Raw genomic sequence first — 26478 nt, forward strand, 5'->3', positions numbered from 1 at the left:
TAGTGTTATATAATGTTCTAGCTGGTACTCTACTCCAGAGCTACAACATAGATAGCTATGCCAGAGCTAATGTTCATGGAAAGAAAATGATATTTTTTAAAAATGTGTTCTAAGTAAGACAATGGTCTTATGAAATAATCCTGCAGAATATGGTAACATACCATTGTAAATGTGTTTTGTATCTTTTTTTTCTTAGTGGGAAAACATACTGACTTTTGCTGTCATATAAAGAGAGGAAATGATAAACGTGGTAGTAACCCTACTTATGAATATGTGAAATTAATTCTGACTTTAAAAGATATTTCAAATGGTAAGCAATTCAGTTTTCAGTCTAATTTAGATAAAGTTAATGTGTTTCATAGCCCTTCGTTGCTAACATAAATGCCTTTCCACTGCCGGCGCCCTCAGATTCTCTTATATCCCTGTGACCATAGCGGTTTGGTTGTAGACACTGATCAGACTTTTGAAAAAGAATTCCATGATAAAAACAAAGGGAAAGTAGATTATGAGTGACGATATAAATGGATTACCAAAAGAAGGACCAACAGAAATCTCTGATAAAAAGAAAGACTAAAGTTATTGTTCCAAAGGATCTTATTGTTCTAAAAATGGGCCTGATAATATGAAACACCTTGTTTGTAAATGTCTCTGACCTTTTTGTCTGAGATCAGAATTTCGGGATAGGTAGCTTATATACTTACCTGACACTAATCAGAAAATAGATAATATTTATATTTAAAATGTTTAGTTATATTTAATGATCTTATTCCTGAGTTGCTTGTTCATTGAAGTAGTTTTCATTTCTATTGCAGTTAGGAATAAATAGGTTTGTGCCAGTAGACACTGCTACTAAATTGGTATCCAAAAATGCTTGGGCCTCTAGCTTTCGTTCAGACTCTATGAATTTTAGCAGAGTGCAATGTTTTTGTGAAACAGTGCAGTGAGACTGTGCAGTAAAAGGAAGAGGGGGTTTGGAGATGATGAGGACTTGAAATATATAAATATAATTACTGTCCAATACAACAGAGCAGCTTACTTATGAGAGTTGTAATTACTGTTTATTGCTCTGAGGAAGATAGAAAAGACAGGGAAATAGGGGAAACTCCTTTGAAAAATGGAATACCTTTTACAGAAATATCTAGCGCCTATTATAAACAACTAATCCTTGTTTCATCCCTTTTATTATTAAAACTTATATTAAATATTCAGTTTAAAAAATAGTAAAATTCACAAGATAGGGTCACTTGGTAATATGGTGGATTGAACTAGTAAGAATGACTCTTTCCTTCTACAAAAACAAGGAAACAATTTTTAAAACATAACAAAAGAAGTTTGATGCATACCCAAGCTTAAAGGAAAGTTAAGTCCTTGGGTGACAGGAATTAGAGTATAAAGTACAAGACTATAATGATAAGAGGAAGCCTAGGTGGGTTATGCATCATCCATGGGCTTCGCTGGCTGGGGTCTGGAGTGCTAACATTCATTCAAGGACCAATACGTAAAACCTAGAAACTTAACATGATCAGTAAAATCCTGTCCACTGGCCTAGAGGAATAATGTTTGCCATCTCCCTCAGAATTTGAATGGAAAAAAATATGTGTCATTTACAAGAAATCAAACCCCAAATCAGTGTTGTGTGGATATGGAGTCCAAATTTACAATTTTCAAGGTTTCAGGATCTATTGGCTGATAAATTAACATAAACACTGATATGGGGCCATTAAAACATCTAGGGCTTGAACCATAGGTAAATAGCCCAACGAATATGTGAAAAGATGCTTGAACTCACTAGTAAGCAAAGAATGAAAGATTTAAAAACCAGTGAGATAGCACTGTACACCCATCTGAATGACAGAAATCAGGAAGTGTGAATAATAAACAAATATTGGTGAGGAGGTGAGAAATAAAACACTAAGACAGTGTTGAGAGGAATGTAAACTCATGAAGCATTCCTGAAAAACAGAGTGAACTTAAATTATGTTAATTAACCTGTGACTCAGCAGTCTCATCACTGGGTGGAGATATATCAGAGGCAGACTTACAGAGAGATCTGTGCCTAAGGGGACATGTGCTATATATGCCATAGTGTTTTTTATGGTTGGAGGGAGTTGGAGACAGCCTAGGTGTGCATTATTAGGGAAATGGGCAAGTAAAATGAGAAAAATGTGCAATATGGAAAACTTTGAAAGCAGTGACCTCGGATATACATACTACAACATGGTTAAATCTTTTTTTTAAGTTTATTTATTTTGAGAGAGAGAGAGAGAGAGAGAGAGAGAGAGAGAGAGAGAGTATGAGTGGGCAAGGGGCAGAGAGAGAGGGAGAGAGAGAATTCCAAGCAGGCTGCACAGTGCATAGCTCTAATCCACGGACTGCAAGATCACAACCTGAGCCAAAGTCAGATGCTTAACTGACTGAGCCACCCAGGCACTCCAGTTAAATCTTAAAACCATAATGTTGATTGAAAAAAGTAAGAAACAGAATGAGATCTATAGCACAATGCCACCTTTGTAAGTGGTAAGCACATACACATAAAACCAGACTACATATTTTACAAGTTTAGATATTAAAAGTGGTATATGGCAATGGGTGTCTGTGGGTGCAGAAGGATCAGAAAAATCAAGAGTAGAGACTTTATCTGTGTTCATTCTATTCCATGGACCAAGAGTGTAATTAACTCGGTTCTTTGATACTGAGGTCTAAAAATATAGCGAATGAATGAATGAGTAAATAAACAATCAAAATTAGTTCACACAATGGTTGTCTGATATGTTTGTCATATGTGTTGAAAATTAAGGGTCGTATACTTTTAAAACATTCAGTTGACTACATATGCACACAAATTACACACATATTTAATACCCATGTGCCCTATATAAAAGAGGGGAGCTAAATTTCTTTTGAAGACTACAAAATCCATCCACAGAGTAAGAACACAAAGTTGAATATCACCCTGAACTTGCAACAATTATTTCTCAGTAATGACTTCTTCATGTTTTGGTGGAGACCAGGGTAAGGAGGATAGCTGGAACAGAAGGAAGGCAGGAAAAATCTGTGACTCAGAATTCTGAAAATTATCAGTGGGCTGGCAAACAGTGCACTGATGTGTCAGGTGTTCATTTCTTGTGTAGACAGCCTGCCTTTCTATTTGATTGTCACATGTGTGTCTCTGTCTCCCGTAGAGCCTTTGGTGCTCTTCAGTAGCTTCTTCCCCAGTCCCTCTTTTGCTGAATCGTGTGGTACATATCTTCCTCTGGAGGATCGGTTTTATCTGGTCGGGTCCATTTGTATCCTCAGGACTCAGATTCTACGGGTGAGTATGTTGTGTGTGTGCCTTCCCAACTGGGGAATTGCGGGCTTCCTTTGAAAGGCCATGTCCCCTTTGGTCCATCAGCTACTGGACAGCATTTCTAAGGAACCCAATGTGTGCAGGGGGTTGTGCTAAGATAAGTGAATGAGGACAGATCAGCTCCTGCATTTCAGAAGGTGAGCACGTGAGTGGAGATCTCAACACACTCAAAAGAGATACACAATCACTTACAAGTGGTTTTATTTTATTTTTTAAAAATTTTTAACGTTTATTTATTTTTGAGACAATGTGAGAGACAGAGTGCAAGCAGCGGAGGGGCAGACAGAGGGAGACACAGAATCTGAAGCGGGCTCTAGGCTCTGAGCTGTCAGCCCAGAGCTGGACGTGGGGCTCGAACTCACGAACCGTGAGATCATGACCTGAACTGAAGTCAGATGCTCAACTGACTGAGCCACTCAGGCGCCCCAGTAACAAGTGGTTTTAATGTAATATGAAAGAGGTATACAGGGGCTGAGGGCTGGAACATATTAAGAGAAGTGACCATTTTGACAGGTGAACAAAGGAAGGTTTCTGTCATGAGGTGAGTTTTGAGGCAGCTCTCTCCCACATCCACCACCAATTTTCACTTAGTGTTCTACTAATGTAGCACTCACAGATTCTTTCTCTAAAAAGGAAAATCAATCTTTAGAATTCTTTGGATAGATTCAGGTCCAATGAATATTTATTCACTAAGTAACATATTTATTAAGCACCTACTATGTGCCAGACACTATGCTAGGTCCTGGGGATGCATTAGAAGAAATAGACAATAGACATGTAATGTTTAAAAGTGTCATGTAGATGATAAAACAATCATATGTTAATAGCTGGTGGGAAGAAGGAGTTCAGACAGTGTGTTCAGGGAAGGTCTTTCTCTGATGACCTGTCTTTTGAACTGAGACCCTCAGTTATGAGGTCAACCCAGCAAAGAAAGGAAGGCAATCCAGGTAAAGGGTTCAGCAGCTGTAAAAATCTTGAAGTAGTAACTAGCTTAGAGAGTTCCAAGGCGCAAGTACTGTTATGTGACTAGAAGAAGGTGAAAGAGGAAAGGAGTAGTAGAAAATTAGGTACAAGAAGTGGGCAGAAGCCAGGTTATGGAGAACTTTGAGAATCATGATCATGAGTTTGACTTTTACTTCAGCTATAGTGGAAAGCAGCATGACATGATCTGATTTCATTGTTTTTGAGAGATTAGACTGGTTCCTGGGTGGGAAATGGAATCTGGGAAACAAGAGCACAGGCAAGAGGAGTGGCATGAGAGATGGTAGAGCTTGGACTAGGATTGGAGTCATGGAGATAGAAGTACATGGGTTTGGGTTATTGTTGGGAGATGGGGCACAAAGTCCTTGCTGATGTGTTGAAAGTGGGTGGGAGAAGAGAAATGACTCCTAGCTTTTAAGCCTGAGAAGCTCAATAAATGGAAGTGCCACGAACTGACTTGAGTCAGACGGTGACACTATGGATTGGGTGATGTGGGAGTGGGGGGCAAATCAAGAGCCATGTTAACATTATGATGACATTGTGACATACAACACATCCAACTGCCTTACAAGAAAGGCCTCTGGATCCAGACCAGCTGCAGGACTTCATCCAAGTTGCTTAAATCTTTTAGCTTCAGTTTCTTTTTCTATATATGGCAATAATAAAACCTTCTTTTAGAGTTGTGGTGAAAAGTAAATAAGACAGCACCTTATGCATGGCAAGCACTTGGTAAGTGTGAGCTATTACAGCCATCATACTCATCATTATCATTATGATAATTGTTATCATTAGGATCCAGAGAGAGCAAAAGATCTGCTTTACTCTTGTCTATGGTTTAGATTGTGGACTTTAACTGACCACATTTCAGAAACCGTGAAAGACCCTGTTACATTCCATTTTAGAGTAGACATGTGTCACTTTTTTTCTCCCAGATTTAAGACCATAAGAAAAGTGTCAGAAAAGCAATTGAAGGAAGTTGCTTGGTCTGATTGCCCCAATCATTATGCCTCTCTGGCAGCTGAGATTTGAGCTTTCATATTTGCCACATGAAGACAGACATCCCATTGTGGAAGTCACCCCCAAAATATACTACTCCCACCTCTGAGAAAGGAAAATCTCATTTGGCACACGTCCTTCACTCTAGAGTCCCTCATGGCACAAGGATCTCTATTTGTGATCTTTTGCAATTTTCCTCTGGGTTTCTAGGATATTTGTTCCATATTAATGGTCACTTTGGAGAATAAATCTTGTGAGAACAGAGGGCTTTTTGGAGGAAGATTTTTTTCACAGTGTTGACTATGTAGCACAGTGGATGGTGCAGCAAACTCAGAGTGCAACTGTGAGATGATGGATCTACTTTGTTTTGTGTCTACCAGCCGTGTATCTTGGGCCAAATCATTACTTCTCTATAATCCTCAGTTTTCATGACTATAAAATCAAGTGCCTTTCTCACATTGATATACAGATGAGCTGTGACATTGGATATGTGATTGCTTCCAAATTTACTACGTGCTATACTAATGTGTCAGGTATTTTTACTATATAAGTTCATTTTAAGTATCTAAAATGCCAGTTTCTCTGCAGGACCTTTTCACTGTGGAGAAAGCTGGGGAAGATATTCAGCTGATAAATGACTCAGATGAGGAACATCTGTCTACAGAGTGCAGGTGAGAGACTACTGCTGAAGTAAGTGATGGAGACCTAGGGCATACTTTTATTCAACAAAACTAAAACAAGAAATGATATGTACAAATATTTTCCCATTAAAATGAAAAGACAAACAATTGAATCCAGAAGAGCAATCTACTAGCCTGAATTCCTTTGCCCAGCTAATATAATTCTTATTTCTCCAACTGAATGTAAGTACAAGTGATTGGCTTTTTATTAAAAAAAAAAAAAAAGCTATAGGGGGCGCCTGGGTGACTCAGTCAGTTGAGCATCCAACTTCAGCTCAGGTCATGATCTTGCTGTCCATGAGTTCAAGCTCCACATCAGGCTCTGTGCTGACAGCTCAGAGCCTGGAATCTGTTTCAGATTCTGTGTCTCCCTCTCTCTCTGCCCCTCCCCCACTCATGCGCGCGCGCGCGCGCGCGCGCGCGCGCTCTCTCTCTCTCTCTCTCTCTCTCTGTCAAAAATAAATAAACATAAAAAAAAGCTATAGAGCACATTTAACTGATGCAGACATTTAATGACTTTCAAATTAAGACAATGCATTTAAAAATAGCATTTGATTACTTTTTCTAGAAATACTTTTAAATGGTGGAACAATAAGTGCACATTGTGGTAACTGCTATTATACAGGTGTCCCTCTTTTTGTGAATATAATTTATTTTATGACATTTGGTAACAAAGTTTCAAAGAACGGAGGCAGTGTTCCATGAGTTTCAGTGGAAAAAGAAATAAAAATGCAGTCCCAACTCACAAGAAAATGCCAGTTTACCAGATATCATTAAACCCCCTCATGTATCTGCTTAACAATCCACCAAGGATTTCTGCAAAATAGAAATTGTATGTAATACTATCTAGTTATTTAATACTTGTTAAACTCATTAGTCTGTATGTAAAAAACCATAATACTAGATACTGCACAGTATAGATTATTGAGAGTGGGTTAAAATTTCCTTCTATATCACAGTAGATATGCATGTGTAAATAAATAATAAAATAATATATTAAAGATGTGCACCACATGCCAATAATACTTAGCAAAAAAGAAAATAAACCAGATAATTTTTTAAGAGGTTTCTTATGATTAAAGACATGTTTATGTGAGGCCTGATGGTGGGAGAGGAGAGAGTTGGAGGCTGTGGTCACTGTTACTATTTGATGGTGGGGGTGGTAAGGAAGAAAGAGCTAGTGAAGAAATGAGTTAAACAGGAAATGTCTGACATTCATCTGTGTCTGGATCTAAGGAATGGGGGAGAATCTTCCCTTCCTGGCGGGAGAGTTCAGAGGTGCTTGGCTGCAAACCATTGTCTGAAGCTACACACAGAGCAATGGGATGGAAAACAGAGCTCACAGTGGCAGTCTGTTTGCATTCCACATGTTTGGTGTCCTACAACTCTTGCTAACATGAGATTGCATTTGTAATTGTGTGAATGTGATAAGTCCGCTCATGCCAAGATCACACTCATTTGCACCAGAAAGCTTTTTCTTTTTTTTCAGGATCTCAAATTTCTTGTAAATATTCAGCATTGTATCTGTGATTCCTAGGTGTTGGGGACAGGACAAGTGCATGGCCAAGCTTAAGACTAATGATCATTCAGCTCTCTTTTTTTTTTTAATTTTTTTTTTAACGTTTATTTATTTTTGAGACAGAGAGAGACAGAGCATGAACAGGGGAGGGGCAGAGAGAGAGGGAGACACAGAATCTGAAACAGGCTCTGGGCTCTGACCTGTCAGCACAGAGCCCAACGCGGGGCTCGAACTCACGGACCATGAGATCATGACCTGAGCTGAAGTCGGATGCTTAACCGACTGAGCCACCCAGGCGCCCCTCATTCAGCTCTCTTAATGTGCTTTATCACCCCCAGTTTTCCTTGTAGCGCATGTGCTTATTTACACTTTTTAGGCTTGACCATTTCCTTCATTAGTTACTCAACTTTATTAGACTGTTTACTGAATAATGTGGGGAAGAGGATATCTGCAAAACATGGCATGTTTAAACAATGTGAACTCAAGACACTCTCCTATCAGGAGAGTACCTGAGATACAACAGCAGCAAACCACGTGGATAATTCAGTCAGCAGATCATTGTAGCAAATATTCAGATAGTAAGAGTTCAGAGAGTGAGGAGACCTGTGTTTTACTATTAAGCAGAGTTTAATTGGATGAAAAAATTCTGATGCAGAAACGAGCCAGTTACCACATCTATACCAGTGATCTACTTAGATATAAAAGAAATGTTTTTTTCTTTTTATTTTTTTTTATAATTTTTTTAACGTTTATTTATTTTTGAGACAGAGACAGACAGAGCATGAACGGGGGAGGGGCAGAGAGAGAGGGAGACACAGAATCCAAAGCAGGCTCCAGGCTCTGAGCCATCAGCCCGGAGCCTGACGCGGGGCTCGAACTCTCAGACCACGAGATCGTGACCTGAGTTGAAGTCGGACGCTTAACCAACTGAGCCACCCAGGTGCCCCTAAAAGAAATGTTTTCTTGAGGCTTAAAACCCCTTCTAATATTGTAAGATATTATCACTTCAGTGTGGATGAATGCACTATAGTTTTATATGTTCTGTACTTTCATAAAATATTACTAAAGTTCTTTCAAAATTATGCAATGGATTATTATTTATCATATAGAAAGTAAGATGGAAAATGACACTTAGGACAGAGTTGATGGATCTGATGAAGAAATTCTGTTTAATTCCACCTCCCATGTCTCACATCCCTCCCCTCTCCTTCAATACCATGGTCACTGCTGTGCTCTCAGACACCTCAGCTCTCACATGATGGGTTGTTGGTGGGCCTGGCTTGTCCACTATCTTGAGGTCTGTAAAGGTGGACCTGCCAGCCTTGTCCCTGTCTGGCACAGAGCTTCACATCAAGTAGGCAGAAATGAACATCTACTCAGGGACTGATTGATTGGTTGATCCTATCAAAATGGTAATCCATTCCATGCCATGAGACCTCTCAAAGGTAATGCAGTATTATTATAAATCAGTGCAAACTAGTATTGCCTTGTTTTTGTCATAGACTCTTTCCTTGTTCTCAGGATATTTTTAAATAAAAATAAGGAGAAGAAATCATGGCATGTCAGAGTCATGGTTTCGTATGTTTCATAGACACCCTGAGCAGATTGGTAATCTGGCTTTCATTTTATAGACTGAAGGACAGTTAGGAAAGTAATCAGGCACAGAGGCCATAGGGACCTGGAGCTCCCAAAGTGGTTTGGGAATTTCTCTTGGTAATTCTACATGTTCTTTGAAAGGCAAGAATCATTTTGCTAAAAGGCTTGAAAGCATTGCCTATGCTTATGAAAGAAACACAAAGAGGGGAATTTGAGATGTTTAGAAGAAAGGGTCTGTTTCCATGGAGGGTGTATTGTCCTTGCATGTTTCAGATTTGAGGCTAAAGAACCTTTCATTTCAGGAGAGGGACTCAGTGGTTGGGTTATTTTCCATTAAAGCTACAGATGCAATGGAGTGCAAGGTCTTGTTTGCTTGGACCACTGAAGATACAAAGAAGTAAGGGGTACTTGAAAGTACGTAAGGGGAAGACCAAAACTGGAATACTGTTAGCCCTCTCCTATCTGGCTCCTGCTAGAGCCAGAATGAAATACCTAGCTACTCTTTTAGTTTGGCCAGATGTATGTAGAGGTAAGACCCAAATTCCCATCACAGTGTCATCTCAGTAGAAATGCATTCTGTTCTTTAGCCTTCATGATAGGATTTCATGTTTATTAACCTAGTTGAAAACAAATCTATAAGGTAGATTTTAGACTTGTCAGAATGTAGTCATAGAGGATTATGATATGCCCAACTCACACAATTTGTTCCACAGTAGAGTGGAATTGGGACCCAGATTTTCCTGGGCTCATTCCTGTCAGGACATCAGTTCCAGCAGCTGTGGCTAGTATGGGATTCCAAGGAGGAAACTCGAGGAGCCTTTGGGAAGTACTTGATTGAGGATGTTTTCGAGAGAAAATCTTTTTTTCCCCTTTAATTTCTCCTTAAATGTAGAGGAGAGAAAAATTAATAGGGAGAGGACTATGACGATTAGCCCAGTGTTGATGAAGATAGCATCTTCTCACCTTCAGATAGAGTAAAGAACACTGGAATATCAAATAGCAAGCATTTCCAAGGGTTCTAATAGCTCTTACACTTGGTTTCAGTCTTCAGAAACTGCTACAGTGCTGGAATTGGTCCCTGGGAGACTCCAGCTGTCAGCAGCTTCACCAAAAAGAATGTTCCTGCCTAATTCCCCTTTCAGCTTGTGTCAGTGAAGAGTTATTTTGTACAAAGGTGTGAAGAGAATTTTGTAAAGATGTATGGTAATTCTCATTACCACAGTTTTGTTATATGGAGCCTTGGTACTATTCTATACAGACTTCATTACTTGTGTCCACCCCATCTTGAGCAGGGGAAGGGCCCTGTGCATCACTGCAGCACATTTGATTGTGTTTCTTTACCACTAAGGAGCTAGCTCACAGGTTCCATCATTCCAGTCCCAGTGAAACTTATGCATACAGCAAGTATTTAGCACCTACTATAGGGGAAGTTCTGTTCTAGGCTCTGAGGACACAGCAGTGAACAAAAATCCTTAACTTCTAAAGCTCCATTCTAGTGGAAGAGAAAGACAATACATAAATCAATAGACCAGAGTGGGTTACATGGTGAGGAGGGCCAATGGAAAACGGTAAGCAATGACGAGGGATAGGGAAGGTTGTGAGGGGAGGATAAATTTGATTTAAGTTTTACCATATGCAATTGACATTTTTATAGGTTAAAAGATGGTGCAATATTGGCAATTCTGAATGGTGTGATGTAATAGGTAAGGTGGCCAGCTTGTGTCTCCACAAGCGACATTTTCACTGCCTCTTGAAGCCTCAGTCAAGGCTCTCTACTCTCCCTCTGCAAGTTACTTGCCTAATTCTACTCCACATTGCCTGCCATCATCTTTGGCAAATAGTGTGGAGGTCTTATGGTATAGTGATGCTTTAAAAAACTCACAGTATTGGGATTTTTAAACAACTGAAGTATTCGTGTTTTATTTCTCAGCTTGACCATTTACAAGTTGTGTGATCTTGGACAAGCCTCCTTGAGTCTCAGGTTTATTATCTATAAATGGTGAGGATAATTAATGCAGAATGTGCATCACAAATAAGATAAGGAAATGAGGCCTGTCTGCTTTGATAAATAAATTATATCTATATGCTTTGTAAAATACTATACAAAATCAAATTATTATCAATTAAGAAGTAATTTCAAAATGGAGTAGTTATAATTTAGATCCCCACTAAATCGTTAACTGAGCTATAATGACATTATTAAGTGCAAAGGGTTACATGTAAACTTGGTTTATGGTCATGATCTGAAGTCTGAGTCTGGTGATTTCTTTAATACTCTTATTTTTCTGTTAATTTAAGGTTGTCCTCTTTTTCTGTTTAAACCCAGCCAACTTTAAACCCCTATCCTTATGAGATGATTCTATATCCATCAACACCCAAACTATTCTCTGCAAAGAGTGCACCTTGCCTTGCTGGGGTCAGGACAGGGTGTGTAGCCAAATCTGAACATGATGGAATTCATGGCTTGGAGGCCCCATTGAGAGTCTGAGTTCAGTCTGTTTACTCCATGGTCTCACACCCACCTGAGACACCATCACATGCTGACACCTGCCTCTAACAAATAAGAAAAGGAGTTGGGACCCATTCTCATGCAGCTGTAGTTGTTAGGTCTGGAGCAAGTCTCTTGGTTTCCATTTAACTTGTCCTGTTGGTATGTATAGGACCTGGTTCTAAAAAGGCAAACATAAAAACAAAAACAAAAACAGAAGAAGAAGAGAAGAGAAGGGAGAGCAGGCTCAGGTTTCTGGATTTTGTGTTTCATTGTGTTTATATGACCTCTAGCCCACCCATATTCCTTCTTTAGCTATATGATCATCTCAAAGCATAAAGTTATTAGACTGTCTTATTAGATTTATAATTGATAAGAACAATTTGATTATTAATATTTTTGAAAAGCTCATAGTAAGTTTGTACTCAAAACTCAAACTCTGAAATCACTGAGGGTGTAGACACTAATGAAAAGAAGTCTAATAAATATCAAACTTGTGAAAAATCTGGAACAAATTATCTGAGTATTAACCTATTTTATGAGAATTAGCTTTGGATAAATATACTGGCAGCTGCTTGTTCTACTCAGACAATTAAAATTGTAATTTTTTCCCTCCTCATGCTATTCATTTGTCAGCCTGTAGTGAAGATGTCAGGCTGTGCCTTAGGATCTGAGGAAGTGGGACAGGATCTGGTTCTCTTTTGACTTAATGTTTTTTGCTTTACCTTTTTGTATCCCAGGGATTCTTTTCCTTTATCTCTGTTAATTTTTTTTAACTTTTAAACTTTTTATTTGAATAGTGGCAGGAACTACTACTATAATATATCGTCCTCTACCTGTGCTTACAAGTATTAAAGTTTTGCTGCATTTGCTTTATCATTATTCTCTCCTCCTTTTCCCTTCCCTCTGTCTTTTTCTATCCTTTCTTCTCCACTTTTTCTCTCCCTCTTCTTTTCACATTCATTATTTATTTATTCATTTGTCTATTCACTGGATTAAAATACTTTGCTGTTATTATTTATTTCAATGCTTGGATTGTCCCCAAATCGACCAGTGGCAGCCCTTTCAACCAAGCTCTTCTGTCTTTTTGATATTTTTCACCATTCTTGGATCATTCCTTACTTTCTGGCACTAATGATGTTCCAGGCTCATTTAGTTCTTTCTTTGCCTCATCCATGAAATCGGTTGGTTCTCCAAGCCTTAGTCAAAGGAACCCTGGCTTCTTAAATGCAGATATTTAGAAGCCAAGATCTGGGCACTAGTCATGCTCCTTGTTACTACTCTGTGTCTACTTCTAGTGCTTTCAGAACTGGGAAACAAATCCACACACACATAGGCATAAAGGCCTATATCTATATTTATTTTCTTATCTACCCATCTCTGTGTATGTGTACTTAGGTGTATATGTGTATATAAAATAATACAAACCATGAATTCATATGGATACCTCCAAATCTAAACCAGTACCAGAGGGTTCATTCTAGTCCTCCTGTTTCCATTTGTGCAACACTTTTCTCCAATAGTTGGAGATGCTTGGCCCCATTATCCTCAATAGATTTCCTTATTTGCTCAAGTCTAGAACACACAGAGAGTAGTTTTAGGGTTGCCAATTCACTTCATTGCAAAAAGCAGACTTCTTCATTTGAGCTGGTTATTGTTTATATTTTAAGGTAAAGTTTACATATAATAAAATGCACAGATCCATTTTTAATATTCTGTGAGCTTTCACAAATGCATAAACACATGTGACCCATATTCCTATCAAGACATACAATATTTTCAACACACTAGAAATCCTTTTTGTGCCCCTTCCCTATTAACCCTTGACCTAGAGGCAACCACTATTCTGATGTGTTTTGCTATAGATTTCTTTGCTTTATTAGAATTTCATAAAAATGAAGCTATATAACATATACTCTGTTGAATCTGCTCTCTTAAAACTCAGTATAATACATCTGAGATTCATCCTGTCATATGTATCAGTCGTTTATTCCTTTTTGTTGCCGAGGAATATTCTGGTCTATGCATATAACCACAATTTGTCAGGCATTTTCCTTTGATGGACATTTATTTCTAATTTTTGGCTACTACAAATAGAGCTGCAATGAACATTCTTTTACAAGTCTTTTTGTGGACATATATATTTAAATTATTAAGCAATGCATATCTTAAATTATATGGTAAAATTGATTTGTTTTTTCTTGGTGTACAGTTCTATGGTTTTAATACAGGCATGGATTCATGTAACCATGACCATAATCAGGATAGAGAACAGTTCCATCACTCCCTAAAAACCTTCTTTGTGCTGTCCATTTATAGTCACCCCTACTTCCCATGATTCACTCCTACTGGTCGTCTAGATCCACTTTTGGTTCTCTACCATGGCACCATGCTCTTTTTCCTTAGTCATGCTTTTTGAAGTTCATAAATTTATAGTTATCTTGGGGCTATTTGTTCATTGAGTTCCACAAAAAAACTATATACTCTTTTAGGCTCTGTTCTCAGTGCCCAACCTGTGCCTGTCTTCATCGTACTTACTGCCTAATGTGGAGATGGACAAGTAAAGAAGAAACTCTAATAAAGTCACCATTCCATGTAAATGTGTCTACGATCTTTCACTGTACCTTTGGTTCTGTTTTTCTGAATTGATAAAAATGGCCTTCTCTTCTGTATTTTGTATGTCCAGATACTCCTCACCACTCCAGAAATTCCTCTCAGAAGTCCTTCCTGCCACCTGGGCTGGAAGAGCTTACCCCTTCCTGCTTTCCCATTGACACTCTCCACTTTGCCTTGGGATTACACAGAGTATTGAAGCTCTTCTAGAGAATCAAAATCTCCAAGAAGGAAGTGTCCAAACTGCATTCAACTTGTGCCTCCCTCAATACAGAAAATAGTTTGTCTTATTAACTTAACTTGCTTTCTGATTTCTAAGATACAAGCATGTGAGTAGCCACATGACACTTTACCATTAAAAACTAATGGGGTTGATATGGAGAATGAAAAAAAATAAGGCCAAATTTAAAATTATTTCTCATATCTACACACCTAACACTTAGGTTATCAGTGCTTTAATACACAGTGCAGACATATCAGAAAAGGTTTTTCTTTTAACATATGCTGGATTTTGATCTCTGTTGTTTTATTTCCCTAACTGGCTCAGTAGTAGTCCTATGAAAGTGACAGAAAAAACACATAGAATATCACCTTCAGGAAATGATTGACAGAGTGTATTATAAAGTAGGGAGACTAAGATGCCAAATGAAACATGGGCTGTTTGGTAAAACCTTACCATGAACATATGTACCCAGTCCAGGCCCTGTGAAGCTGCCGGCTATATTAAAAAGAAGTTGGTTCTGCTTAGTTTTTTCTGTGTAAAAATGTCGTGTGTGTTTCCTTTTTTTGAAGTGCTATGTCAAGGGAATAATTTTGACTGAACAATGATGAACTGTAATTCATAAAAAAAGTTTTCAAACCATTTCATAATGGAAAAATATTTGATAATAGATCTAAATATGAAAATAATGAAGTATGCAAGTAAATACAGGACCAGATGAATTATAAAAACATGTATCAGGTATCAGTTCCAATCCTTCAAAGACTCCATTCTCTTGGAGTAGGAGATGCATCCTTCTAGAACCCTGTCCTGTGCTAGAAGGCTTGGCATAAAAGCCTTACTAGTTAGCAGGAAAAGAGCAAACTCTCTTTATATCTTCCTACACAGTGCTGGTCTTACTATAGTTTCTTGTTTGATTTATGAATTTCTCCTGGAATGAATTTTCCACAAATATGTGATGGAGAACTGTGTAGCTTTCACATTCAGTCTGCCTATGAATGTTGGTAGTGTTAGCAGCTGGTATCCAGGCTGAGGTCCAGGCATGATCCAGTGATTCACCAATCAACACTATATGTTGCCTTTTCTATGTTTGAGAAAGGGGCAGACCGCAAAACACTAATCAGATTCTAAAGGTGCCTTCTTGTTTACTTAATATTTTCATGTTGTTCATAAGAGGCCAATAATAGCAATAATCTTTTAAAAATGATAAAACTTTGATTTTTTTTTGGATTATTGATTACTGACCATATTTTCATAGCAATAGGGTTTTTGTTTACTTGGTGTTTTCTTTCTTTTCATTCTTTGACATCAGGGCACTGCTTAGTTACTTGTCCTTTGAGGTATAGGGGACACAAGGCTGTGGCTTTTTCCATGTTGATGATTTGTATGTACTTTCTAAATGTTATGAGTATTGTGCATTCTTTGTTTTTCTGTTTTAGTGAGGAAATACCACTGAGTGCTGTTAGATGTTTTTCCTCTTTTGATGTGTTTGTGGAAAACTGGTGTAACCAAAAAAGCACATTACAGAAGTTCAAACTGGCGCTTTAGAGAGTTATGTTTTCTTTGAAATGGATGGTGTAAGCCTTTGGTGGAAATTTTCCCATTTGGACTCCATCCTATGTAAAACACTGAAATATATGAGGATTGGAACATTTGAGTTTGGTTCCTTTATAGTTGTGTATTAGTAGTGATTGGAAACAAGTCTGTTAACATATCACTAAAACAAAGATTGAGTTTTCTTAGCTATGTGATAAAAGTAATTACCTGCCAGATAGTTTTAAAAGGAACCCCATATTTTATTTTATTTTATTTTATTTTATTTATTTTATTTTTTATTTTATTTTATTTCATTTTATATTTTGTTTTAATTTTCATTTTATAAAGGGAGAGAGAGAGAGTAAACAGGGGAAGGGCAGAGAGAGAGAATCCCAAGCAGGCTCCATGCTCAGCACAGAGCCTGAAATGGGGCTCCAACCCACAACCCTGGGACCTGAGCTGAAATCAAGAGTTTGATGCTCAACTGACTGAACAACCCAGGTGCCCCCAAGGGACCCCATATTTTAAATATTTGAAACTCAACACTTTGTTTTAAATCTTCATATTCTAATATGTAAAATCATCTGAACTTCCCGTATGATGTAGGTTTGGTTACATATCAGCTTAGCTATATTAGCTTCAGATTTTTCCATGATATATCAAATACATATCAGCCCACACAAAGAATATGATTTTAAAAGCCACAAAAAATCAATTTCTGTGACTTGAGCAGGAAGAAAGGAAGATGCATTTGCTACATTCATCTTAGAGACCTTAAGTCTTCCTCTTGTGAGCACCAATTCTCTTGGCACTTTGGCCAAGGAACAGTGAGAGGTACAGTGCCCAGAGTAGGGAATCTGAGAGGAGAAGATCCAAGTATTTCCCAAGCCATCTTATTTCACTTTCTGCCTATCTCCTAGCTCACACACAGTCACATACAAACACACACACCGCAAGCATTTCCCTGCTCTATTCCTTTTTGGCCCTGTAGTAATGGGTCAGAAAATAAATACTCTTTTTGCCAGAATTTAGACCTAAAAACTGCCAAGGTCTTCAATATAGGATAGTCAATAGTATAAATTGGATTGGAAAGTCTACTGGAGAAAACTGGTACATTCAAAGCACACTACTTTTATCCAGAGTATCTGAAATATCATACTTTACCTCTTCCATAAAAAAGGAAAGAAAAAAATTTTGAGACTGAAAATGATCATTTAAGCCAAAAAAACATTTTTGGAAGCACTCACAAAGTATTTTCATATTTAAATGCTGAAATGTTTTTTTAAAGAGGGGCATGGGATTTGCTGTCCCTTTGTTAGCAGGAGACTCTGACCTTAAACAACTTCAAGTCCATCAAGATCTTTCCCAAGTGAGAAAAGATTGGGTTTCTCTGGTGGGACTCGGTTTTTCATTGGCTTCTATAGTCATTGGGAGAAATGAAATTTTTCACCTGCCTATGTTTTTGTCAAATTTTGACATATCTATTTATTCCATAGTCTTGCATTTGAGAGAAAGCATGATGAGCTCCAGGTGAATTCACAAAAAACAATTCTTGGAAATCTTTCTGCCAAATGATCAATTTTTCCAGTGCCCAAATTGCCAAAAACCAATTCATTCCAAACCAATCCATCAAATGACCAATTTACAAAATTTACCCAAATGCATTGCTTCATCAAAAAGCATGTCTTAAGAAATGTGCTTTTTGAATATATTCCAAGGGTTGATAAACAGTTTTCTGAAAAGGACCAGATATTAAATATTTTAGGCTTTACAGGCTGTATAAAGTCTCCATAGCATATTATTTTCTTTTTTTATAACTTTTTAAAAAAGCAAAAATCATTCCTACCTCACACAAAAGCATGCTGCTTCCAGTTTTGGCTCAAAGGTTGTAGTTTGGACCCCTTATATATTAAAATAATTGATATATTTTCATATGAATATATTATTATTGATTATATGCAGTGGTTACATTCCTAAATATAGTGAGTGGATATATTCTTGTTATCAACATTTTAAGGAGTGTGCAATTTGTTAGAAGTTAAAAGTCACAAAAAGTTTACTGTTCTTATGAATAGCAACAATATTTATTCTGGGATTTCATATGAAAAACTTCTAGGTTATTTTAGTGTAGTATTAATTCTATTAAGAATTCATTTTCTATTTTTTTCAATGCTCTAGCATGTTTTCAGATTTTATCACCACAGACTCATTTGCCAAGTTTGCCAATTTTCCCAAAATGTGTGTCTTTTAAGTGTCAAAGTTCAGTGATTCTAGAGTAAATTGAAAGGTTTTTTTTTTTTTTAACAGTTTTTGAAGATACCTGGAATATTTTGCTTGGTCAGTTTTTTAATTAGCATTTTAATGAAGGTTCCATGTGTCTGTACCCCAGCTCGATACTGCTGTAGCCAGATGGAGCAGACAATAAGGGGAAATTTTGTATTAGGAAAAGAAATGAAGGAGAGCCAACAGTCCAGCACAGCTTCATGTTGGGTTGAGCAGGAACTTGTGTCCATGAGAGAAGGACATTGGGAACCAAGTTGGTATCTGAAGGTCCCAGAATTCTGAATTCCTTACCTTCTACTACAGGCTTGAGCTCTGGCAATCCATTGCACTGTAAATTTTATGAATAGTTTGAAAAAACAGGTTTTTATTACATCAGTATATTTGACCAATTTGCAAATAGATCCCTTTGATTTATTGGTCATTTAGCCAAAGGGTCTGTTGGCAAGTTGGCTTTTGGCAAATTTGATGTTAAATTGATTTGGTGAATCAGTCTGCTCCTGTCCTGGAAAGCAGAGGCTTTCCAAAAGAAAAACCAAGAAGGAGCCAGAAGTGAGGCAAGTTCACACCCTTTTTGGAAAGAATGGAGAGCATAGTAGTGTGTACAGACTGTTGGGCAGAGTTGGTAAAAACACATACTCATTTGTGGTTCATTCTGTGGAAGATGTTCATAGGTTAGCTTGTGGTGTGACTATAAAGGAATGGAACTGATTTTAACATGTGGTCAATTAATTTACAGGGCATACATGCTATAATAATAAAAACAAAGTCATACCAAACATGTGGTATCACTTGGCATGGCAAAGTCAAGACATTTCCAGCTGGAGCTGAGCAAAACTAAAGATTATTTGATTTCTACTACTCCCTTGTAGAGGAGGAAAAGTAAGTTTTCCTCCCTTTCCAGGTTCTTGGCTGAGATGTCCTATAATAAAAGACAAATTGACAGGAGAGAAACAGAAGTTTAACAGCATATATACCTCCTGTATACACACATAGGGAGAGACCCAGGAAAACCGAGAAATTTCTTGAAATTGCCCAAGCCACTACCTTAAAAGTTATACCCAGCTAAAGATAAAAGATGTTGGTATGGGGAAAAAGCCATTTATGGAGGATATCAGGAAAAGCACAGTAAAAAAAAAAAAAAGTATGGTGGTTGTGCAGATTTAAGTCCCTGCCCTCTCCATTGATAAGAGTTTCTAGAAAGGGAGATACACTTATAAATGGAGATTTACCATTTATAAATGGAGATTTACCATTTATATGTAAGTTTCTCTTACAAAAGTGTAACTTCTACCCAGTTTTCAGAGGTTGACCTGTGTCTCTTAAGAATAACCAGTTCACTGCTGACAGAGTTCAAGAGGTGGAAGACAGATTTAGGAAAACTAACCACACATCCCCTGAAGCCCAGTCGAAGCAGACAGGCAGAGTATTAAAGGCACCATTGCCTTTCAGATCAGTCTTTTTCCAGTGGCAACTCTGTCTATGCTTCCTGCCCTGCAGAGACCAACTGAGCCACAGGTTCCTGTGAGTACAACATCTCGTTTCCCTGTTCTGTCCCAGCAGGATTCCCCACTGCAAGGCAGTGGACAGCAAAATAGCCAAGCAGGTCAAAGAAACTTCACCCGCAGTATTGAGCCCAGGCTGCTGTATGAGAGAGTGGAGAAACTGGTGCCCAGGCCTGGTAGTGGCAGTTCCTGGGGGCCCAACAACTCAAGATCCCAGCCTGGGTCCCACCCTGGGTCTCAGAGCGATTCTGGGGAGCTCTTCAGAGTGAGATTGTCATCCAAATCCAATGACTATCCATCTCAGTGCCTCAAAAATGCAGTGAAAAAACCTGAAGATAAGAAGTTTTTAGAACTCTCAAGCCTGCTGATTTGACTGTACTGGCCAAAGCGCTTCAAGAAGTGGAAGATGTGAGACCCCCACACAAAATGGCAGACTATTTCTTATCCGGTGAGGAGTCAGGGATGACAGATGAGGAAGGCAATGATGTAGAACAAGAAGGGGTGAGGAACCCGCCTCTGGACCAGAGGACACCAGAGTAGCATCATCTCTGAATCTGAGCAATGGTGAAACAGAATCCATGAAAACCATGATTGTCCATGATGATGTAGAAGGTGAACCAGCCATGATCCCATCCAAGGAGGACACTCTAATTGTCCACTAGACTCAAGCTGCTGGTAGCACATTCTAGAAACACAACTCTTCCTTCTCCTTTACACCTTTTATAACCCCCAGATTACTACAGATTTCTCCATCTAGTGGGAGAACAGTGACTTCTGTCGTGGGATTTTCCTGTGATGGAATGACACCAGAAGCCATAAGGCAAGATCCTACCCAGAAGGGCTCTGTAGTCAGTATGAATCCCACCAACACTAGGCAACAAAATGACACCCCAGAGATTCATAAATGTAAGAAGAGAATTAACTCCAAGATTCTGTGTGTTGCCTTATAAGGAGTGAATTTGCCAATGGGTACAGAGTGGCCTGATGCTCCTGGACAGAAGTGGCCAAGGGAAGGTATATTCTCTGATCAACCAAAGGCGACTTCAGCAAATGGATGTCCTTGTAGGCTTGAACGTCTTCATGACAATATCTGGCAGAAAGGAAAAGTTACATGTCTACCATTTGTCCTGGTTAAGAAATAAAATATTTCACAATGATTCAGAAGTTGAGAAGAAGCAGGGATGGACAGCTATATAGGATTTGGAAGGATGCGTACAGTATAAAGTTGTAAAATATGAAAGAATAAAATTTCTGGTAATTACTTTGAAGAGTTCTGTGGAGGTGTATGTGTGGGCACCCAAACCATATCACAAATTTATGGCCTTTAAGTCATTTGGAGAATTGGTACATAAGCCATTACTAGCAGATCTCACTGTTGAGGAAGACCAGAGTTTGAAAGTGTTGTATGGATCCTGCGCTGGTTTCCATGCTGTTGATGTGGATTCAGGATCAGTTTATGACATTTATTTACCAACACACATGAGTCCACACTCTATGATCCAGTGTATTATCCAACCCCATGCAATCATTATCCTCCCCAACACAGATGGCATGGAGTTTCTGGTGTTCTATGAAGAAGAAGGGGTTTATGTGAATATTGATGGAAGAATCACCAAGGATGTGGCTCTGTAGTGGAGAGATGCCAACGTCTGTAACATATATTTGATCCAATTAGATGATGGGCTGGGGAGAAAAGGGTGTAGATATCCGATCTGTGGGAACTGGTCACCTGGATGATGTGCTTATGCACAAAAGGGCTCAAAGATGAAAATTCTTATCTGACAACGACAAGGTCTTCTTTGCCTCTGTTCAGTCTGGTTGCACAGTCAGGTTTATTTCATGATGTTAGGCAGGACTTCTGAGCTGGTAGAAGCAGTGCGATAAGGATTGCTGGCCCCAAGTTTTCAAGATCCTGAGAACTTGGAATTCCTTGCAACTGAAGCTCAGAGCTACACTGGTGTAGTCCAGGAGAGGTGTGTGTGCAGACACCATTTGTGGAGTTTTGTTTTGTTTTGTTTGCCACTTCCTTTCTGTACCTCTAACCAGCTTATCCCCTGTCTCTTCTTTTTTTCTATTCAAAAATAAATCAAGGCTACAATGCATCTGGTGCTGTTCACGTTCTAAAAAATAAAAATAAAAAAATAACCAGCTCAAGATAATCCTTGTGACAAAGAGGCATATTTTGATATGGCAAATTGTTCCTTTTAACCTGAATGGTGGTGACATAACTATTGCCCTCACTGGTATAAGGATTTAGCAGACCAGGTTTATATTCAGACTTTGTCATTTGTCATGACCTTCTATATTATTCACCTTGTGGAGCCTTATCTCCCTCATCTGTAAAGTGGGGATGATAATAGAACACATGCTATTGAGTTATTTTAGGATCCAAAGAGATAATATGTGTAAGATACCTACCACATGGTAGGAACTCAGTAAATAATAGTGTCTCCCCTACCGTCAGAGGTGAGATTGGTGGTGGGTAAGGAGTAAGATTAGTTAGCAATTGCCTTATAACTGAGGGTGGTGATGGAGTACTCACTTCAAATTACTGATTCCCTGAACTGATCAAAATCATCCCCTTTGCCTATCTGCCTTTGGGTGAGTTTCTCAAAACAAATTCTATCTTCAAATAATGTAAATCTATTAAGATGATGTTCTCCAATAATTTATTTACTAAAAGGTGTTACAGTGAAAGAAAAGAAATATTTAAAAAGCAGGGTATTTTGTATTAGTAGGGATCAGTTTGTGCCTTCATTCAGGGGATATTTACAAGTGCGCATTCTATGGAGAGCTGCATAGCCATACAGCACCTCTCTTCCTCCCTGATAGCAATAGCAATTGTTGACCTCCCAGTCTGCTTAACACTGGAGAATCTGCTTCTTGGATCTGAAGGAATAGAGCAATAACATATGCAGAACTCATCTTTGTGAAGCACATTTTTAGGAGAGAGAATTAAAATCACAAAAGAACCATTTTAGAGCAAATTACAGTCTTATACATCCTAAATCATATATTTAAGTGGAGAAGAACTTAAAGGAATGGAGCAATCAAAGGGAGAATGACTAATGGGGGCATTTGAGATGATCACGTTGGACTGTACAGATTACAGAGCACTTTGTCTAAATGTTAATTTATCTTTACAAGAATGATACAAGGTACATACTATGAGTCTCACTTTAAACATTCAGAAGCTGGGGCTCAGGGAAGCTAAAATACTTGCTCTAAGACTCAAAGTTAGGAAGTATAAGCTAAGGTTTGAGCCCAAGTCTGTGCAACCTCAAATTCTGTCACCTGGCAGCTCTGGAATGTTGGACACAATGGTGAAAATAGGGAAATGGGAAAAATAGGAGGCTGTGTCAGGCATAATGCCTAGGGAACCACCTAAAGTATAGTGACTTGGGAAGAGGTAGTCTCTGGTGATGCCAGTTCCAATCCAGTTGTCAAGGATGGCTGAGATGCAGTTGGGCCTGAAGCAAAAGTGGCTGCCTGCACCTTGACCTAAGATTTCCCATTTCAGACAGAGAGTGATAGCGGGTTTCTTCTATGAACTTATGGATTAGCTTTTGTTAAAGTAACCTTGAAAATTATTTTCTTAAACTCTGGTCACAGCCTGCAACCAAGAAGGGAAACCTGGTTTTGCTTTCTTCCATCACTTCATATTAAATCATCTCAGCGGTTAAGTTAAAGGAGAGACATTTAAGATTATATTTTACTGTCATCAGTTTTCCTGTCTGCCACAACTGTTCAAAACCCACCTTAGTTTATACTGCATTGATTTATGAAAGGACAATATTCATTGGACATGTTTTTCATATCTATAGTTTCATTTATATAGTAAGTAGAAGTAGACTTTTTTGAGCCAAGAACAACCTTCCATTAAAGTAATTCAGTAGCATTGAGTTCTTTAGCAATGAACATCAAACCTTGGTAAAGATTTAAAGTAGAATAAGAAACATTAAAGACCCAATTTAGGAATAACATTTTGAGGTTTTACATAATGATACAGAGGTACTTTTCTTCATAATATTAGAAAGTATTTTTTCCATGTAAATACATCTAGCAGAGTGTTCTTTGATCATTTTCTTTCCTTTTGAAAATTAACTGATACGATTTGAAAAATGAAAGTTCTGTTTATATTAACTGCGCCTAACCAAAGGCCAGCAGTATTTTATGGCTACAAACCCTCCGTTATGCCTCCTATCCTGAGCCTGAATTCACTATTTACATGTACAGACTAGTTAGGTATGAAATATTCCTTAATGCTTTTTTTTAAGCAATGTATGTGCTTATGTGTAACTTTTACATTCTGATTATAAGTCAGAAATTTGCCATCTATTCTGATGTAGAGAGAAGTGTGAAATACACATTCATGGAAGAATTTGGAAAACTATTATATTCTTGATATCCAAGCCAGTGGACTTAAAGCAAATCATAATCACCTCATGACGTTTTGTTGTCAAAGTCAGTGTCTTGTCCAGTATAACTCACTGCATCCTTTGATATAGCACTGTCCAATAGAACTTTTTGTCATAATAGAAATGCTGTTTAATATGCTGTAATACCATAGCCATTAGTCACATGTGCCTACTGCACACTGGAAATGTGGCTGCTGTGACTGAAGGCATAAATTTTAAATTTTCTTTAATTTTGATTTCAATTGAGCCACATGTGGTAAATGGCTGCCATATTGGACAGTGCAGCAATGTATTCATTCACATGCTGTTTGTCTCACATATAAAGATATTTACTGTTGGGGAGCCTGAGTGGCTCAGTTTGTTGAGCATCCCACTCTTGATTTCAGCTCAGTTCACGATCCCAGGGTCGTGGAATTGAGCCCTATGTTGAGCTCTGTGCTGAGCATGGAGCCTGCTTGGGATATTCTCTCTCTCTCTCTCTCTCTCTCTCTCTCTCTCTCTCCCCTGACCCTCTCCTCTGACCCTCTTCCCTGCTCACGTGATCACTCTCTCAAAATTAAAAAAGATACTATTTAGAAGCCAATATAGTGGCCTTTAATTGCTTTTAAGGAACAGATGGAAGCCTCAGTTTGTTCTTGAAAGTAATTGCTTCAAGCCAAGCAGATCTGGGGTGGGGAATGTGCAAATATTTCAACTGAGTTCGCTACTCAGATTGTTTATTTCTTTATTCACTCAGAAAATATTCATGAAGCACCTAGTAAGTGCTCTGCATTGTGCTAGGTGCTAAGAATGCAAGAGGTTCAATGTATGTGCACTGCCTTCAAGAAATTGCCAAGTAGAAAAAGTGGACAGAAAGTTAGTAACAAACTTTCATACAGAAGACAGAGAATGAGTCAAAGATGACTGGAGGTTTTAGTCTTGAGTGACTGGTAGAGGGTGGCTATTGTCACCAATAGAGGAGACACTGGAGGATAAGAAGGAGGATGAGGAAGAGGAAGAGTAGTCTAATTGGACCACCTGGGGTTAAGGTGTCTAATGTTAGACATCCAGACTGCATGTCCTAAAGGCAGTTGGATATTTGGGTCTATATCTAAGGTAGATAGCTTGAGATGCAAATGTCAGAGTTGCTCCTAGTTGAAGCCAAGAGACAAAATGCAGTGTGCAAGGAGATAATATAAATAAAGAGCAGAAAGTGAACGACCTTGAAGAAGTACCCACAGTTACAAAGAAAACATTCAGTTAGAGTAAACTGGCTTATAAATTTGGTCAAAGACTGAAAAAAATTTAAAAATATAGATGATAGTCTTCTAGGAATTTTATTTTTAAATGATGTCAGGGCAAATTTGTAAGTAACTCTATGTGACTTGATGCTGAAAGTCAAGCCATTAAGAAATACATAGTAAGTATTTTATAGCCCCAACATATGACTGAATTTACTCATTAAGTAGTTGTTTTATGCAATTTAAATCAATACTTCCTAAATGGTATATATTTTGATATCCAAAATATAATTTTTTCAAACTTTTCTTAGTTTTCTACCATTAAAAATAAATGATGTAAGTAAATTGATTTTTTTGATGGGTCCTGTGAAATATGAGTGGAAAAATTTTAGCCATTGGATCAGTATTGACTTTTTGAAACCTTGCAGAAAAATCCAGTTATTCTGTTAATTTCTTGTCTTTTGAATAAATTGAGAGGGTTTCACAGGTACCATTTTGTCACTGCGTTGCTATTCTAAGGACATGCTTTTTATCATATCTGTTATCAGACTCCAGTTTCTCATTTTGTGGAGTGATGGGGCCTGTAAAAGAAAAACTCTTGAAAACAAAATACATTTCTATAACAGATCCTCAGGAAATTTTTAAGGCTGAAAAAGTAATTTCAATATTAAAACCCAGATTCTCATTCACTCATATTCTCTCCTCCCCCTCCCCTTCTCTCTTACCGTCCACTCATTTGTTAAAAAATAAACTAGTACTTAGACTTCAGTGCCAGGAAGCTGCATTCTTACCTTGGGCATCGAAATTCTAATTTTGACAGAAATGAATTGTTAATGAGCCAAAGAATGCAGAGTTTCTCTAATTACAGGAAACAAAATTAAATTTGGCCTGAAGGCATTTCTTTTTGTAATTGCAGTTGGTTTAAAAATCAAGATTCACTCATACACGTTGGCGGGTTTTGTTTTGTTTTGTTTTTTAGCTTGCTTTTGCTCACCACTGTTAACCAGAGGCACTGAAACCCGAAACAAACTTCATTCTAATGAGGGTCCAGATGATTTATTTTATAGATACTGTGCA

At 38.1% G+C, this 26478-nt stretch overlaps 1 protein-coding gene and 1 pseudogene across 6 annotated transcripts in view; both read left to right on the forward strand.

The window, feature by feature from the left end:
* PASD1 (PAS domain containing repressor 1) overlaps nt 1-26478 on the forward strand; it is a 146848-nt gene that overhangs the window by 97549 nt on the left and 22821 nt on the right. For all 6 annotated transcript variants that reach the window (XM_042974650.1, XM_042974652.1, XM_042974654.1 and 3 more), the window contains 3 exons: nt 197-310; nt 3183-3313; nt 5915-5997. In XM_042974650.1, coding sequence (XP_042830584.1) covers nt 197-310; nt 3183-3313; nt 5915-5997 — 328 coding nt within the window. The remainder of the gene's footprint in view (nt 1-196; nt 311-3182; nt 3314-5914; nt 5998-26478) is intronic.
* On the forward strand, nt 19741-21728 carry LOC102953177 (annotated as a pseudogene).

This window comes from Panthera tigris, chromosome X (genome assembly GCF_018350195.1).
Source record: "Panthera tigris isolate Pti1 chromosome X, P.tigris_Pti1_mat1.1, whole genome shotgun sequence".
Lineage (NCBI taxonomy): Eukaryota > Metazoa > Chordata > Mammalia > Carnivora > Felidae > Panthera > Panthera tigris.